The sequence below is a fragment of the Cibotium barometz genome, chromosome 22 (assembly GCF_041138505.1).
Source record: "Cibotium barometz isolate CiBa-2024 chromosome 22, ASM4113850v1, whole genome shotgun sequence".
Lineage (NCBI taxonomy): Eukaryota > Viridiplantae > Streptophyta > Polypodiopsida > Cyatheales > Cibotiaceae > Cibotium > Cibotium barometz.
The window spans coordinates 7,314,645-7,330,387 of NC_141067.1; the positions used below are offsets into that span (position 1 = coordinate 7,314,645).

Sequence of the window (15,743 nt, forward strand, 5' to 3'; positions counted from 1 at the left end):
TCTTTCAAGAGATTATGTCCAAATTTTTGGCTATGGGAATTGTCATATGGTTTACTCCCTCCAAGGGGTGTAGACCATTGCAAGACAACTTTAGGAGTATCTCTGGATGGGGTAGCAAGTTGCCATAAGGAGAACCAATTCTCTTAGTGTATAAGAAGGATAAGAAAAAATCAGTGTGTGGATTATAAGGGTCTTAATAATACAAAATCAGTGTGTGGATTATAAGGGTCTTAATAATACAAAATCACACAAATAACAATAACACTAGCATGGCCCCAAATGTGCATACAACAATAATGCTATCATGTTAGAAGCAGCAGAGCCACCTCCACCATATCATCATAGATACATGCAAAGTGTAACGCATCCTCAAATGGCTTTATCGTATTCCATACGACTTTATTTTGATAGTCTTGAGGAATTATTTGCATAAAGAACAAGTGGATGTAATGATTAGGGACATCAAAGAACTTAGCAAAATGAGCTCCTTGAACTCTTGAGTGAATGTATCCAAAGTCCTCTGAATAATTTGCAATAGATGGAAGTGTTGAGAGATGTAATCACGGTGTTGTGTGTATGTGTGGGAAAGCACCCTAGAGGTGCAAGATATTGTGGCAAGATAAGAATGCCACATGTAATATTAAATGGTGTGTGAGTGTTGATCAAAAGAGTGGAAAAGGAGTAAAGTGGGATAAGTCTAGAAAGCCTATATCATTGTATGGTTCATTTGTGAATGCAATATAGAGCAATAGAATTGAGTGTTGAGTGTGCAATCTCTCTCTCTCTCTCTCTCTCTCTCTCTCTCTCTCTCTTATGGAGTTCTTAGTGTGGTTCAAGGGGGAGAGCTACGCAGGAGGGGACCATGCCCTGCCATGGCCATGGTAGCCTCACCATGTTCTTCTCCATATAGAGACCGTGTTGCTGCAATTTATAATTTCACCAAAAAGAAGTATTTACACTCTTTCACTTATGCTTAACCTAGATTTACATTGATTGGGTTAACAAGATAGACATGTGACGTGATATCAGATTAATATACGGCCATCACATCATTAGATTATTCTCTGGCACTTGGTTTGGTTGGATGTAGGACACGTGTATTGGAGGCTAGTTAGAGATGGGGCTCGTGGTGATGGGCATACATAGACTGACATAGTAGGATGATACAACATGGATTGGAGAACACTCCTATCATGATAAATGGCATCCACATATGTGTTTGGTACATCATTCAGATGTCTACTTCACATAATATTCTTAGCACAATGATGAATACCATTAGGAAATATGGAGCCATGTTGGTTCTATGTATACAAACATGTAGCCCACCTCATGATTGGAAACTTACATGGTTGATATGGTATGGTTATACGGTCATAGGACAATCTAAATATAATATAAACAAAGATGATGACTAATAGTGGTACGATTACAACATGAACATATAGTCTTGCTTAGCAAGACTAGTAAATGTATATAATTAGAGCAAATGTTTAATGGTCCCCAATGGTGTTGTCCATTAATAAATTATTAGGGATGAAAAATTTGTAAGTTTAAAAACCTTAGAACATAGCTTATAATAAAATCTTCTTTTTTTAAGAAAAAGATAATGAAATATTCTACATGGTTGCAATGTGGCACTCTCTCCTCTCGCTCTCTTATGGATGATTGTGTGTGTGTGTGTGTGGGGGGTCTCAATTAGAGCTATGTGCAGGAGGGTGTAGCGTGCACACACACACATTGATCTTGAGTGGGTCTCTCTTTTGTAATCTCTCTCCACTTCCCTATCATCATTGGTTGACAAAAATTGTACCCTCTCTCTCTCTTTGTCTCTAGACATAAGGGGGGGTATTGCTTAGAAAAGAGGGGGGGGGAATGGGGATTGTGTGTGTTTCTCTCTCTATGTGTGGGCTACGACATTGATCATGTTGTAAAGGGAGGACCAAGGTTGTGTGTCATCTATACATCTCTCGAGTCATGACAAGGATGACGTTAACTTATGTAGTGTGCTTCAATCAGACAAAGTGTGCTGGAGACATTGTGGAGAGGGATTTGGAGACAAAGTGTGTTCGAGTCTTTTGGGAGAGGCAAGCATGATCAGTATGTGTAGTCCTTGAAATTTAGGTTTTCTTTTTGGAGTGTTAAGTACATGGAGTTGTAAAAAAAAAAGAAAGTGAAAAAGGGTAGATACCATTCACACTGGGAAAAAGTTCCGGGCGGGCAAGTGTGGAAGGGCCTGAGAGGCTCGACGAGTTTCTTCACCCACAAGCCCCTCAGCTCAACTTTCAAAACTAAAAGAAATCCCGCATTTCCTTGCACTCTCCACGTTTGAATGGAAATTCGAACAGAGAAGATAATTCCAAGGTTCCAGAGGCTGAATTGAACCCCTGAAGCTCAAATTTTTTTGGTGAGATCTAGATGGCAGTGCCCAACGAAGAGATTGCCAAAACTGGCAGCATGAAGAGCAAGCAGTTGAAGCAGGAAAGTGGGTACCGCCGGAGAGCTACAGGCATGGCTTGGGGCGCCAACTCTCCTTCCCTCAAAGAGCACAGGAGCCAAGGCACCGGCGATTTTGGGGACTTCGGAAAGTATGTTAATAATTCGCTCCATTTCTTGTTTCCTTCCCTTTTTTTTTTTTTTTTTTTTTGGGGGGGGGGGGGGGGGGGGGGGGGGGCGCAGAAAAATGTTTGGTTTTATTGAAAAATTGCTCCAGTTTTTGTTCCTTTCTATTTTATATTCTACTAATTGAAAAGTTTGCCGCTTAAGAGAATGGCCGTGCCTTTTGAATTATGTGTATACAAATTGTTCACAGAAAAAAAAAAGAAATACATGTGTATAAGCATGTACTTATAATGCCCCTATTAATAAAGATTAATCCAGATATAGATATTAATATAAATATATATAAACAGATGTGCAACTTCAATTTTTCTAATTGAAATTGGCAAATTGAAAAAGATGACATCTTGGCCATATCACTGATATTGTATGAGCTCATCTGGATGTGCCTTCTTTTTTTTGTTTTGTTTTTTTTTTGGCAAGGGCCGGGGGCATCACTTCCCGCGGCCAGCCGATCTAATTGAGAGCCCTAGATGCACACACTCACACACCCAAGTACCACAACAGGGGGTACCTCCCTTTCCAGACAATGGTCAGTATTGTAGCAGTGAATAGTTGTCGGGACAGGCCCCAAGAGTAATCCGCTCAGTCCGCAATGAAGAGAACACCCTGCATACAGTTGTTAGGTAACCATGCGAAGGAGACGAAGCTGCCAGGATGAACGGTCCACGTCCCGGATCCAGAACGATGTGAGGCACCAACTTTGCACTGTTGTCGCCGAAGATTCGTCGAGAAGATGATGGAGAAGCACTGGTCAAATCTGTTTGGAGATGCTGGATGCGTGGGTATGACGACCCTCATGCCCACCTGCACGAATCCACATCAAGCACGACTCACGAGAACCCCCCCAAGAGATCTTGAACCCAGGACCTCCCATTGCCTTCTTAACTGGGTTAGTCCAGGAAAAGGCATGTTCTTTTCCCTAGAAACATTGCTTTGGGCCATACTAACAAGAAACAGACACTTCCTAGCTGACAATGCAGAAATGCCATTCCTTTAGGGTCGCCATTTTTGTTTCACGTTTCCTAGTCTCCTCTCAACATATCCCCATCTACTCTGCCCAACTATCTCCTCTGAACAATGATCCATAGCAAGTTTCTTCTCTATTTCTTTCAAATTTTCCCTCATGTCTATTTTCTTTTTCCAATTTGCTTCTTAATTTATACTGTATAATTCTAAGGATCTGCTGATTCCTAGCCAATTCCATTTCCTAGTTTCAGGTCATTTCCATTGTGTGGACATCAGCTTTTTGTGTTTCCTTTTCCATTCTATGTAACTGGCACTTCGTGATTAAAAAAAAAAAAACATTTTGGACCTTTCCTAGGTACATGGCAGAAAAGAAAAGGAAGCTAAGCCTCCAATTCCAGGCTGAAGCGTCCAGCAAGGACATAAGGTGCACAATCTTCCCTTGGCCTTTCTTAATCCAACCAAGGAATTAAGTTTTTAAGAGGATTTTCACCAAAAAACAGTGGTAGCTTTTCAAACATAATATTATGTTTGTCAGTTATTTGGCACCTACAGATGTCAATTCGTCATCGGGCAACGTAGAGCTTCCTAGCGGTGCTATCATTGTCGGTGAAGCAGATCAATGTAAGGATCTAGCAAGGCTTTTTGAAGGCATCTCAATTTTTGTGGATGGCTTCACCATACCATCTCACCAGGTGTGCTTTATTTAGCAGAAATCTCAACTCCATGGAGTTTTATACTAGGAAACAATAATTTAGTGCTTTGAAATACACCTCCCCTGCAGGAGCTGCGCATCCTCATGCTAAAACATGGAGGGGCATTTGAGAACTACTTCTGCCGTGACCTTGTCACTCACATCATATGCAGCACTCTCCCAGACAGCAAAATCAGAGATCATAGGTATCACGAAGGATGTAGCATATTCTTGTCAACTCTTGAAGGATGACATGAACAATCGGCTTTGTTTGATGTGGCTGTAGGTCCTTTAGTAGAGGCCTGCCAATTGTTAAGCCTTCATGGGTAGTGGATTCTATCTCTTGTGGGAAAGTTCTACCAGGTAAGTGGCTCATTGTTGCACATTTTTCAACCAATCCAGTAATATTTATCGCAAGTTTTTGAATAGTTTTCCTTGTGCCTGCTGAACGTAACAAATTGAAACTGCAGTATCATCATATTACCATGAGCGAATTGCACGTGATCATCCCAATCAGCGCACTCTTTCTACTTTTTTGGATTGCAAGAAGGGGGATTTAAGCAAGCATTCAAATCATGCAGACATTCTACCACTGCCAGAATTAATCAAAAGTTTGCAACCAGAAGTGCACTATGAGAAAGAAGGGTCAACTTCTGATACTGATGCAGTGCTCGAAAAATGTCACTTGGATCAGCCATGTATATCTTCGTCCAAACAAGACATGAAGACAGATTCATATGCAGCAAACGTTATGGAGCTTGGCCCAAAGTTGCTGCATGGTTCAAGCTCATCAGATATTATAGAGGACATGAGACCTGGGAGGCCTTCAGAAAATGTCAGGTCACATTGCACTTTGGGTGATGCTAACTTTGTACGGAATTACTTCAAGGTACTTTATTAACCTTACATTCTAGGATATGGTTATATTTATGTGGCAGGCAAAAACAACCCAGAGCACTAAAATGGTTAACACTTGCAAAAAGTAAAAACATGGTGCTAATTTTATCCCTACTCACGTTTCGAGAAATTCTATCTAGGAAGTTTGCCAACCATTAAGGCTGGATTGATCACTCCACACCGAATGGAGAAAAAAAGAGGGCCTGAATCATAGTAGCAGTTGAACGATGTTTCCACCCCTTGGGAACGGTGGAATGCATTCCCCCAAGGCTGAGATGCCTAAACTGGGTGGAACGCACATGGGGGAACGATTTGGCATGGGATGGCCAGGGGAACGTGGGGGAACGGTTACATGGAATGTTTGGCTGCCGTTCCCCCTTTGGGGAACATTTTTGACCTTTGACCAAGAGAGAAAATAGAAAAAGCATACCTGCTGTCACCCGCCGCCTACGGATATCTTTGAAAGGCATACCCTGTTGCCTGCCCGCGTACTTCGTAGGCCCGTGCAGCGTGCGTGCTTCACAGCTCCGAGTCACGAGTGGGCTCCTCTCTGGAGTCTCTTCAGACTTCTACTCATACTTTCCAAGGCAAGGCAACAAGGCTACTCACTTTTCCCCCTCTCTTCTCTCTCTTCCCTCTTACCGTTCCCCCTCATTCCTGTTGCCCCTGTGGCCCGTTCCCATTCCCCTAACGGGGCTTTCGTTCCGTTCTCGTTCCTGTTCTGTTGCTACCATGGTCTGAATACTAGCTGCCTGGGGTTGAGAAAACCTGCCATGGCAGAAGCGTGACTTATTGTGGCAAATTTTTGCCAAACTCTTAAGCCAGTCAAACAAAGCACCATCATTAGTTCAAGGGTCAAGAGATGTCTGCAAAAGCACCCTTGGTAGGGGTGACTGAAGTGGAGATTAAGTGGAAGCTCTTCGACACCGCAAATCTAGAAAGCATGTGGAGTGAGGAGAACCTATGCTTCTACAGAGGCGCTTCTTACAGAAGATTCAGCCCCTTTTCTCCTCTTTCCTTTCTTTCTTTTAATGGAGATGCCTGACATGCATTTAAAATAATGATGACAGTAAAGTGGAACCACTAGCTCTAGCTCTAGTATGCTGGAAATGTGCTTTTACAAGAGTGTATAGCTGGGCCAAAAGAAGGGGCTTAAAAATGATCCTAGGGGGTGTATTTATAGGCAAAAAGTGGGCCAGAACGAGTTGGCCAACTTTGCAATTTATTAGACTGTTAAATAAGCTCACTCCTCTGCCTCGATTTTTTTTTCTCACTTGAGTAGTTGCACAGAGAGCAGAGAAAGAAAAGCCTGTGGATTGCTAGGCCAGCTTCCACAGTCTGGGAGAGTGTTCCTATTCAAGCAAGTCTCCTACCATGTTGGCTATTGTGCACAAAAGAGATTACCATTGGAATACTCCACTAGACTCGGCAAATACCATTGGAATACTCCACTAGACTCGGCAAATACCTAATCCTCTAGTAGTGTAGGTAGGTATCCAATACACTAGCAGTGTATTGCTGAAATATTATTGCTGAAATAGAGGGAGCATAAACAACTCAACCACAAAATACAGTGAAACTGATTGCAAGCAGTTTGAGATGTTCTTTTGACCTCTCAACTCATATTGTGCTCTTGTTTGTAGGACAGCTAGCCACATTTTTCTGCTTGAATTGAGCTAGGTTCAATCCATATATGCCTGAAGAAATAAAAGGGTGTGCTTGTGGATTTGGACTTGTCCAGGCCACCATAAGGCATGGTGGATAAAATGGCTTTTTGAATCTCCACTTATGTTGATGTTGAGAAAAAGAGGTGGTGGACCACTTCTAGATTACCTTATTGGGCAGGGTCAGATCTTGAAGTCTTGAAAATTTTGAGATGATTGGTTTATAAGTAAGGGTGCAAGTTGTTACTTGCGGCTCATCTCAGTTTTTCTTTGAGCTTTTTCAAAGTATTTCACTTTAAAGTTATGTGATTTTGAATGATTTTAGAGAATTTGGTCTTCTAACTCAGAATAAGCTTCAACTTTTCTATATGTACCTCATAAAAGGCCAGAGATAAATTATCTATAATGCTTGAAGCTTTCACATGTTTTGATTACACAGACTTGTCTGGGTTGCTGCTTGCTTTCTTCTGTTCACCTTCTTACTTTTCCTGTGTTGGAGTAATGGCAGGGATGCTCGTGGACTGTTTACCTTTTAGAATTTGAGCGTGAACACCGACATGCTCACTTAGGTCATTTTTTTTGGGCAGAACTCAAGGCTTCACTTCATTGGCACTTGGAGAACCCGCTATCAGAGTCGTTTCAATGGTAGCAAGGTAGATAAAGATCAACAGCATGAACAGTCAAATTCCATTGCTTTTTCGTCTGATACTGCCGATCGGACCATCATGCATGTTGATATGGTAGGGCTCAAAACATATCATCAACTCCATTGAGCAAGTTTATGTTGCTGTATGATGTGATATGCATTACATGCAGTAGGTAAGCCTGGCTTGGATGTTTGTAGAGTTTGACATTGAATTCAGTAAGTGAGACAGCTCATATTTTTCACACTACAGTGCATACTGATTGAATCACCATTTTGGTGTCTTGTGTTGGAGTAGGATTGCTTTTTTGTGTCGGTAGTAGTGAGGAATCGACCTCTACTGGCTGGAAAGCCTGTTGCCGTGTGCCATTCTGAAAAAACTCATGGCACAGCTGAGATTTCGTCATCAAATTATGCCGCCCGAGCATTCGGTTTGTACCTAGCTGTATAGTTATGTTGCACCTTGCCCTTTTAATTTTCCAGTATGTTTCTAAAGCATTTCAATTGGCTCTTTGATTTGATTTCTTGAAACTGGAAAAATCAGTAGTTCATGCTTATCTGGGATTAAGTATGTTTGCGGATATTGCTCTTGCAGGTGTCAAGTCTGGCATGTTTATCCGGGATGCAAAGGCTTTATGTCCTGCGCTAGAAGTTGTTCCTTATGATTTTGAAGCATATCAGCAGGTGTGTCAAGTACACATTTTAGGATTCCATGGAATGTTACCTTAAAAGAGGTCCTTTGGATCTCATGTTAGGCTGAGCTGATGAAGACCGGCATGCACTTGTCTTAACCTGACTTCTCGTTACACCTATGAATGAGTTGGACTACGCTCCATTTTGTTTATTTTCCTTACCATATGTTGCATGCATCACAATAGCTCTCAGTGGATGCTGGTTTAGACTTGGTTAGATTAGGAAAATGGACCCGAATGTAGGTCCTGCTAAAAGAGGGGAAAAAAATGGCCAGTATGTAATTGCGAGGCTCAGGGTTTGCATAGCCAAGGACAGGGATGTACTACCTTGGGGCAACCTTCATCGACGCAACAATCTGGGCAAGAGACAAAAAAACTCGTCTGCTTTCGCAGCGATTACTGCCACTTTTACCCTGAATTTTTGTTCTTGTTCCCGATCCATCCATCACCGATGGTTACATCTTGTTACAGACCAAATGTTTCACATTTTTGACAGAGGATGGAGATTGCTGGCAGGTCATCTTGCTAGTGATTGTCCCAGATCCAGAGGCCGTATTTCAGGTGGCGTGGACATGCTCATCAGATGTTTCACTGTAACTTCACCTACAACCGCTCCCGCACCTCAGCAGACTACACAACAATGGGTGATGTTTAGGGATGGCAGGCATACATGGATCCCCATCCTATGCTGGCGCCTGAGCATTCAGTGGAACAACCTAACCCCTTTGCATCCCTGGCTACACATGATGATGATTTTGAACAGGATGAGGATGCATTGTAGCTAGAATGTAATGAGGATGATACGCTGCACTATCATGATACATTGCACTGTGCATTGCAGTTGATGATGATAGATTGTGCTTCCCTTCTTCCATTCTTGAGAAGGGAAAGGATTTCTCCCTGGAATGGGAAGGAGAGGTGGACCTCTCCTTGGAGCATTTCCCCTCCCTCACGCGAGACGCGTTTCTGCCTCGAAGGGGGTCCTTCTACATCAACCACGAGATCTGGTCGAAACTTTCATTACTTGTCTTCATGAGGATTGTCTCATGGAACATACATGGACTTGATGGTGTTTTCCCGTGCCGTTGGAAACAGCTTATCAGGGACCAGCTTCACTCTGCAGTCATGGAAGGTCCAATGGACATTTAACTCTTGTAGGAGCATAAACTCGATGCAAGCCAATGTGGTAGATCTGGCAAGTTATTATCTGGTTACACCTTTTGGTCGGGAGTTGCAGGGGCCAAGGGTGGTGTATGTATTTAAATGTCAGTCTCTATCTTGCCTTGCATCATTGGCCATGGTGCCATTTTGCTTGCTAGAGCGCAGTGGACTATCATTATGTAGGATGGGAGACACATTGGTATTCTGAACATGTATGCACCTAATTATAGACGGGAGAGGATTTCCTTATTCCTCACTGATTTGCTTCATGGTGATCACTGGATCATTGGGGGTGACTTTAATATGGTTGAGCAACCAACAGATAAAAGAGGAGGACAAGTGGCTTGAGAGGCCTCTTGGGAGAGGTTTATTCTTTGTGTACATGGCAGAGATTGTTGGCTTGCGGATGATTTCACAGGAGGCCATCCTCTCTCCTCTTTTCTAGGTCTGATAGGAGGAGGGATGTAGGGTTGCATGTGAACTCGCTTGGACCAATGATTGGGTTCTTGATAGGAGAGGACATACATTCATTGCATTTGGCACTTCTAAATCTGATCATTGCCCAATGGTTTTATGTATTAGAGATCCAGGATACCATGGCTCTACCCCTTGTGTACGCATTCCTGAGCATTTCTACTCAGATGTAGTGCTCTCACAGTGGCAGGTAATAGATGGTGATAGATGCATGAAGGTCTCATGAATTTTTTGATGGCCTAGAGTATCTGCATTGTAGCGTGTCAGTGATTTTTACCACAGGATTCCTTACTTTGGAGACACGATAGCATTGACCATGAGAGGGCTATGAGAGGCTGGTTATCCGCATTATAGAGGGAACTTGAAAAGCACCCCGTGCCCAATGGATTGCAGATACTTTATGTACTATTAGGGCTGAGCTTCAGTACTCCCTGGAGCCAAGAATAGAGTATCGCTACCATGCCCAAGAGTCATTTTGGACTGAGATGGGAGGCAGATGCAATAAACACTTCTTTGCTGCTCATGGCCCATCTCATAGTAGAGAAAGTGTTTAGAATGTTGCAGAGGAGGACACTCAAGGCACACTTCACTCGGATCCTTCTATGATGAGACAGATTACGTTTGACTTTTTTTTTTTTTCCCGAGAAAAGATCCTTTCATTAGTTATATAAAAACGCCCGAAGGGCTACAAAAGATCTCTCCTGCTCCTAAGAGAGAGAAGAGCAGTGAATACATCATGGCAGCCCAGGAGACTCTCCCTAGGTGCTGCAAAATACAAGCATCAGTATAAAAAACTGAGCGGCTAGATCATACAATAGGGGGGGGGAAGAGCCAAACAGGTGGCCTGTAGTGCCAACGGGGGCATCCCGTGTGTAGGGTGTAGAACGGGCCACAGCGCCAAGTGGTGTGAAAGGCCAGGCGCCGTAAGATCGCCTCATCCGAGTCTCCCCGGATGCGGTCGTACTGTCCTCGCAGGGTGTGGATCAACTCCTGCCAAATCCCCCGAACAGTCTCTGCTGGTGGCTCTAATCTCCCCTCAAAGGCCGTAAAGCACCGGGCCCTCCAGGTGAACCAGATGGTGAGGCTGCTGAGGAGCTCCCATCGTAAATCCCTCTCCTGTGTCCAGCTGGCGGACGAGAAATCCGGTGCCGGAACCAGGCGAGGCTGGCCCCTAATAAATCTGATGGCCTGACTGCCCTGCTCCATCTCATAGCCCATAGCAGGCCCTGACGAAGTCGACCAAGCAGCGGCACCCCACGTAAACATACCCTCTGGAGAGAGGGGGGCCAGAATACGCAGTATCCGCAGCCAAATCTGCTGTGCCTGAGGGCAGTCCCAAAGGCAATGTCTCTGTGTCTCCATAGGGTGGCCGCATCGGCCGCAGGCCGCCGGAAGACCGCTGTAAACAAGCCAAGTGCCAACTGCTGAGCCCCTGTGGGCGACCAGCCACTGAAAAGCCGAGATCCTGCGGGCCTGCCGACTAGCCCAGAGCCGAGCCCAGAAATCCTCCAGGAACTCCTGTGAGAGTCCCTGTAGACGCCAATGCCCCGCTGCCGCTGGAGAAACCGTCCTCCTCGCCGTCAAAATATGCCGTCCCAGCCGAACAGTATACTGGAAAAAGGTGATCTCTGTGGCCTCAAGGGATGCATAAGGATCATGCCACTCGTACTCCCCGGGGTCCCACTGTAGCCGGGCCAAGGGGCGCGCTGCATATGCCCATATGCGCCAATCCGGGAGCACATCAGCAGGGTCGGGGTCAATATGCCACTTCCGAGAAGCGGCAGCCACTACCCGAATCCTCTGGAAGGTGCACTCTGCAACCAAAGGCGACTCCACCTCCACTCTCTGTAGTCTGCCCTCATCCTGAATCTCATAGTAGAGGCATCTGCCATCCTCAGTGCTAGCTCTGACAGCAATCAGGATCTCCAACTGCGTAAAGGCTCCCATCCACCGTGGGGCCACTGGCTCGAGAGGTGTGAACCACTCCTCTGTAAGTGCCTCCTGAATATCATCCCTCATAATCAACCCCCCTCTGAAGTGACTCAGCCTCTCCACCTGGATCTCCTCTGGTAGACTGCAGAAAGCCTGCCAGTCTCCAAAACTACGAGCTGGGCCTGCCGCTAAAGGTCCCCAGGCTAGACGAGGCCGAGAACCCAGCATATGACCCTGCTCCGTACGAACCGCTGGGCTCCAGATGAGCGGCTGCCTGGCCCGCTCCTCAACACAAGAAGGAGGCCGCTGAGAGAGCCCCGGTCTCAGCAGCTCCCAAGCTCTCAGGATACTCAAAGCAAATCTGTCCTCCCATCCTCTACTGAGGCCTGTCCTCCTCATCTCTATGAAGATCCAGCGAATCTCTGGTGCCCAAGTACCCCCTGCAGGGGGCGCCCGAGCCTGCAGTCGCTGCAAGAGGAGCTCTTTCCAAGGCTCAGCGCCTGGAAGCAACCCCCGAACAATAAGCTTCCCCAATAAGGCTCTACTCTGATCGACTGGATCTATAATACCCAAACCGCCCTGAGCCAGCGGAAGTGTAATAACTGCCCATGCAACCTTTGCCCAAGCTGGCTGACCGTCCCGCCCAGACCACAGAAAGTTCCTGATCAGCCTCTGTACTTGGCTGATGCAAGAGCTCGAGAAAATCCAGCAAGACGTAATGTACCACATGGTCGCTAACAGCACCTGATTTGCCACCACCACCCTCCCTGCCAAGGATAGTCGAGCTGTACTCCAATACAATAGCTTCTTCCGAATGCTCAGAAGAAGCGGGGCAATCTGCTGCTCAGGTGACAAATCGAGGCCAATCTGGCATCCCAAATACCGCACTGCTGTGCCTGGAGGAATCCATCTAAAACCGGGGTCCGGGCTCCATGCCGGAGTGGGAGCACTACTGATCCAAAAGGCCACTGTCTTGCGCCAATTGATCAATGCTCCCGAAGCTGCACTAAAAACCTGGAGCGACTGCTCAGCCCGCATAAGATTGGCCTCTTGGCCATGCAAAAATAAGCCCGTGTTGTCTGCAAACTCAGCATCAAGCAAATCCTCCCCCCGGACTGGGAGCTGAAGTCCTCTCAAACCAACCTCCTCTGCCGTCAAATACATACTCATAGCCTCCGCAAAGAAGAGAAAAAGGAAAGGGGCGAGAGGACACCCCTGACGGACTGATCTGGTCAGCTCAAAACTCGGCCCCCGTCCTCCTGCAATCAGCACCTGGCTGCGAGCTGTGGAATACAAAGCTGCCACCCCTCTGATCCATCCTGGCTCAAAGCCCAGGCGAAGCATAGTGCCCTCTAAGAATCCCCAATCAACTCTATCGTATGCCTTCTCAAAATCGAGAAGCATCACGACCAAGTCCTCGCCAAGAAATCTAGCTCGGGCCGTCGCCTCCCAGAAAGTAAAGATGTTGTCAAGGATACTGCGCTCCTTGACAAATCCTGTCTGAGTAGCATGAATCAACTCCCCCAGGAAGGGCTGGATCCTCAAACTCAAGGCCTTTGCTAAGACCTTGTAGACAGTATTGAGGATCGTAATAGGCCTCCAATGCCGAATGTCATCTGATACTCCCTCCCCCTTGGGGATAAGATAGATCAAGCCCTCTGAAAAGCTCTGCGGCATCACCCAGTGTCCAAAACATGCTGAAAGCCCCTGCGGAGGCCTGGCCCCAAAAGGTCCCAATAGCGCATAAAAAAGGCCGGCGTCAGTCCGTCCTCCCCTGGGCAACTATGTCGCGGCAGGACCCTCAAGGCCTCGGCAAGCTCAATCTCTGACAGAGGTGCACCTAGAACTGTACGCATATGGTCTGTGACCCTCCTCTGCACATGGGCCCACACAGTCTGTCTGCAAACATCTCGATCCTCAGTGGCTGGCTCCGCTGAAAGCAGGTCACTATAAAAAGCAGTGGCAATGGCTCTGATCTCCCCAAGCTCAGTAGCTACCGATCCATCCGGTCTACCAAGCTGGCGGACTCCTGCTCGTGCATGACGGGGTCCAGTGATCTCAAAAAACTCCCTAGTCACTCTATCACCAAGCTGCGTCCACTGAGAGGCCTGACGACGATAGTAAAACTCATGTCTCTGCTCCTCTACCTCTCTAACCTCCTGGCGTGCCTGGCTCAACTGGGACGCCACCCACTCACATGCAGGCTGCTGCTCCTGAAGGCGCTGTAGCGAAGTAAGGCTCCGTCTCAGTCGTTGCTCCCGCTCGCGAATCTCTCCCAGACGTGTCAAAGCTGCAGCGTGCAGAAAAGAGCTAAGATCAATGAGTCCCTGGGCACACTGGCCCGCTGCATCCTGGTCAGAGCACTGACTATCATGTCAGATCCTCTCAATATCCTCAGCGAGACTGGGATCTGCAAGTACCCTCTCTGGGATCCTCAACTGCAAGCTGGGCTCCCGTGTCCCCTCCTCCAATGTCAATATAACTGGCGCATGATCTGAAAATGAGGTGCCAGCGAGAATGCCGACGGAGCCCCCTCGCTCCCCTAATCAATCGCCCACATAAAAGCGATCAATCCGTGATAGATTAGTCCCTCCTTGCCGGCGATCCGACTGAGAGAAACTAAGACTGTCCTGAGACCGGGAGAAAGCCCCATGCTGCCATGCATCAGTGATCCTCAGTGACATGCAAAACCGGTCCCAAGCTGCAAGCTCCGTGCCGTGCACTGTAACATGACTGCCTCCCACCCTATCTGCCGGGTCCTCAAGCATGTTGAAGTCTCCCCCAACACACCAATGTGCGGCCTCTGGCAATGCATCTGTAACCTGAGTCCAGAACTCTGCTCTAGCACTAGCATGATTGGGCGCATAGATGTTGAGCACACCCAATAGCTCATCATGCATCCTCAGAATGACATACTGTGCTCTACCAGGCACAATGATCCCTCGATCCACAATGGCCTGCCGCCATACATCTGCAATAACCATGCATACTCCTCCCTGTCCACCCAAAGGACCAAACCCTGCAGACCAAAAAGTGTCCCATCTACCAGGCATCACCGAACCGTATCTCCGGATCCTGCTCTCACCCAAGTGGTGCTCCTGCATCATCAAAATGTCAATGCTGCCACCAACCAGGCATCTCTGAAGCTCCTGCCTCAAGCAACCTCGATAGCGTATAAAGTGTGCTCCGCCAAGGCCCTGTACATTCCATGAGATGATCCTCATGGATGCCCTGCTGAGGTGGATGCTGTCTCAGCCGTGCGGCGGGCCTTCGCAAGCGGCTTGGATGGAGAGTAGTCCCCATCCGAACGGCTGCGAATCTGCCCACCCGGTGTACTGCAAGAATCCCGGATCAGGCGCCAGTGGCTGTGGCCCATGGTAACTGCCTCCTGCTCTGACAGAGAAACCTCGTGTATACACACATATCCAGGGTCGCGTGCCAAGTCTGCCACTATGCGCACGACCAGATGCCGAATCCCTGAGGTATCCACACTCCCGGGATCCAAGAAAAAATGAGCCAACTCCCAAAGTCGGCCTATCACATCTGTCACCTCCAGATCGCTCATGTGGTGAGAAAACTCAACTGCCTGAGTCTTCAAAGTGCTGAGAGCGAGCTCTAGAGTCCACTCCCGATCACAAGGTCCACATAGAGGGAAAGAGAAGGCCACCGCTGAGTCTAGTGCCTCCTCCCCGTGGGCCGGAGGTATCACTACATGGACTCGAATGGGTGCTGGCTCATGGGGGCCCTCTGCTCCAAAAAGCCGTGTAAAGGTATAATCAAAGGCCTCCGAGCGCTGTCTAATGCCAAGGCGACTCAGCCGACTGCGGATAGATGAAATCCGTGAGGCCCTAATCGGCATAGGTCTTGTCACCAATTGGCCGACCATTTGGTCCATTCCTAGCTTTTGCGTCTCGTTCACTTGAGGCCAGGCCGGTGTCTCATGTGAAGAGGCCAGTATTTTGCTGACATGGACGGGAGCCAGACTGGTGCCACCCGTGTGT

The 15,743-nt window shown here is 47.0% G+C and overlaps 1 protein-coding gene across 4 annotated transcripts in view; it reads left to right on the forward strand.

Annotated features, from left to right (window-relative positions):
- The first annotated feature begins 2,207 nt into the window (after positions 1 to 2,207).
- Positions 2,208 to 15,743, forward strand: part of REV1 (DNA-directed DNA polymerase) — a 60,997-nt gene continuing 47,461 nt past the window's right edge. For all 4 annotated transcript variants that reach the window (XM_086816343.1, XM_086816344.1, XM_086816345.1 and 1 more), the window contains exons 1-9: positions 2,208 to 2,588; positions 3,944 to 4,012; positions 4,124 to 4,280; positions 4,370 to 4,485; positions 4,566 to 4,642; positions 4,750 to 5,168; positions 7,428 to 7,580; positions 7,782 to 7,914; positions 8,079 to 8,167. In XM_086816343.1, the coding sequence (XP_086672469.1) occupies positions 2,419 to 2,588; positions 3,944 to 4,012; positions 4,124 to 4,280; positions 4,370 to 4,485; positions 4,566 to 4,642; positions 4,750 to 5,168; positions 7,428 to 7,580; positions 7,782 to 7,914; positions 8,079 to 8,167 (1,383 nt within the window). In that variant the 5' untranslated portion in view covers positions 2,208 to 2,418. The remainder of the gene's footprint in view (positions 2,589 to 3,943; positions 4,013 to 4,123; positions 4,281 to 4,369; positions 4,486 to 4,565; positions 4,643 to 4,749; positions 5,169 to 7,427; positions 7,581 to 7,781; positions 7,915 to 8,078; positions 8,168 to 15,743) is intronic.